Below are 2,810 nucleotides of genomic sequence, written 5' to 3' on the forward strand. Positions count from 1 at the left end.
ATAGGAGTGTTAGGGCGAGTAATGTGGGAGTACCTATATGGACAAATGAAGGGTTTAGGCAAGGGAATAGGATTTGGAGGGATAGGAGTGCTGGTGCGCAGCGAGGTATGTCAGATAGTCTTGTCCGTGATGAAAACTGTTATAGGTGTGGGAAATTAGGGCATAAGAAGAATGAATGTAGATGGGCTCTAGGTGCTTGTTTTGGATGTGGTGAGGTAGGGCATAGAATTAGCGAGTGCAAGAAAGAAAAAGAGGTTAAGTGTTTTCGATGTGGTATGACTGGTCATATAGCAAGTGGATGCAGGAGGAATCGTAGGAATGTGATTTGCGGCAATTGTGGTCAGAAGGGCCATTATGCGATGATGTGTAGAGAGCAGGGTGCTAAATGTTCTGAATGTAGATGGGCATATAGCTAGGGTTTGTAGAAAGAAGGTATTAGACCAGCCAGGATGTTCGGGAAACTAGGTAGTCAGAGGGTTCAACTGGGTGAGTCCTCTTGTGTGTGTGGAAGGAATAGGATCAATGTTCATGAGAATCGGATGAATAATGAGAAAGTATGAACCTAGTATACATGAGAAGTTAGGGCTAGAAAGTAAACATATAGTGTTAGTTGAATATAGGAAAAAGAGGCGTTTGAAACTTTCAAGTGAGGAGAAAGTGCAAGGGGGAAATTTATAGGTATAGGTATGACAAGGGTGTTAATGTGCAAGTGAGTGTGGAAGATAAATGTATTAATACAGATGAAACGTGGCTGAGTATGAATGATACTTATAGTGTGTGTGGCTTTTCGTTAGATGATGTAAAAGAAAGGAAGACGAATGCGAGAATAAGAGATAGGAGAATGATAAGTAGCATGAATGAATCTTTTGCTAAAGTTTAAAATGTTTTTGATGAAATGGATGAACTGTTTTCAGAAATGAGTGTAATTTTAGGGCCAGATGAGAACGAGGTAGATAGGATTGTACATGATATATTAGATGATAGGGATTTAGATAGGAATAGTGTTAAATGTAGCGAATGATTGTGGTAAGGAAGAAGTGAATGAGAGAGTATATGAAGGCCCAGTTACAAGGAGCAGAAGTCCCGTTCCCGACTGCGACTGGGTAATGAAAAAAAATAATGTAAGTGTTGTGTGAGAAGGATTTGGCAAAGTAAGAGGGGAGGAATGTGGAGGATTAACATTTTTTTTTTGCCGAGAGAGAGAGGAGAGAGAGAGAGAGAGAGAGAGAGAGAGAGAGAGAGAGGGGGGGGGGTTAGTCATTGTATCGATTGTTTGTTGTGAGAAAGACTGTTGGTATAAATGAGACTGTTTGTTTATGTTTTTAGCTAGGTTACGACAGTAGTGAATGTTTAGGAGAGAATGGTTTTTTTGATTGACTGCGACTTGAGGCAGTTGTGTGAACGTTGGATTTATATATTTTTCTTACCAGCGTTGGAAGCGATTATTTATTTTTGAGTAAGTACAGTTTTGTTTATATTTGCTTGTCATGATTGTGAATGATAATAACAGTTTATTATTTATCTTTGATAATAGTGCGATAGTTTAGTTAGTTAGAAGTGTTCGTAAGTGTTTTTCTTTTTTATTTCTGCAGGCCGTGATTCCTCCTTGGATAGACTTACTCCTTTGGGGAGATTCTGTTTACGTGGAATCGATTGTTAACGACCTGGCTAATAATAAGAAAGTTGATGTGGCTACTCTGATTTAGATTATTGTTGATGACCCGGACCGAATGATGATGACTAATATTATTATGATGATGATGATGATCACTAACAACCCAATCAGCGAGGCAGTTGTGGCAAATTGCCACACAGTTTAATCTGTTGACTACTAAGTTGAGATAAAGATAGTTAGCCGTAAAAGACAGACGGCTTTGTGTTGAGGACAGAGTTGGTGTCCAAAAAAAGATAATATATATATTTGATGTTGGTGTGCGGGTAATTTTGAGTTTGTTAGGGTTTTTTTTTATTTGAATGGTGTTAGGTTTCTTTGTATATTTAATATTGTTTATGATTAGTTTTAAGTATTTTTATTGTGGATGGTTTTGGTTTGATTTATTATAGTTTGTAAGAAATAGTTTATTTAGGTTATGTTTTGTTTATTTTGTCCTTTTGTCTAAGTGTCTGGTTTTAGATAACGTAAGGGGAAAGTTTGTTTTGTTGAGACATTTGTCTGTTTTAGTGATTCAAGGGTGTGGGGGTGGTTTTGCAACATCCTGCTACAATATATATATATATATATATATGTATCTCTCTCTCTCTCTCTCTCTCTCTCTCTCTCTCTCTCTATATATATATATATATATGTGTGTGTGTATTCTTATATATATATATATATATATATGTGTGTGTGTGTGTGTGTGTGTATTCTTATATATATATATATATATATGTATACATATTGATTATATATATATATATATAAATATATATATATATATATATATATATACATATATATAGGTGTATATATACATATATATATCTATATATATAAATATATATATATATATATATATATATATATAATTATATATATACACATACAGTATATATATATATATATATATAATTATATATATATATATATATATATACACATACAGTATATATATATATATATATATATATACATACAGTATATATATACATATATATATATATACATACAGTATATATATATATATACATATATATATATATATATATATATTCACATTTATATATATATATATATATATATACATTTATATATATATATTATATATATATATACTGTTTTTATATATATATATATATATATATATATG

General features: G+C 32.2%; 1 protein-coding gene across 1 annotated transcript in view; it reads left to right on the plus strand.

The window, feature by feature from the left end:
• LOC137617450 (CCHC-type zinc finger nucleic acid binding protein-like) overlaps window positions 1-416 on the plus strand; it is a 441-nt gene extending 25 nt beyond the window's left edge. The window contains exon 1 of the mRNA XM_068347474.1: window positions 1-416. This exon is cut by the window's left edge and continues 25 nt beyond it. Coding sequence (XP_068203575.1) covers window positions 1-416 — 416 coding nt within the window.
• Window positions 417-2,810: the final 2,394 nt, after the last annotated feature.

The sequence above is a fragment of the Palaemon carinicauda genome, chromosome 23 (genome assembly GCF_036898095.1).
Source record: "Palaemon carinicauda isolate YSFRI2023 chromosome 23, ASM3689809v2, whole genome shotgun sequence".
NCBI lineage: Eukaryota > Metazoa > Arthropoda > Malacostraca > Decapoda > Palaemonidae > Palaemon > Palaemon carinicauda.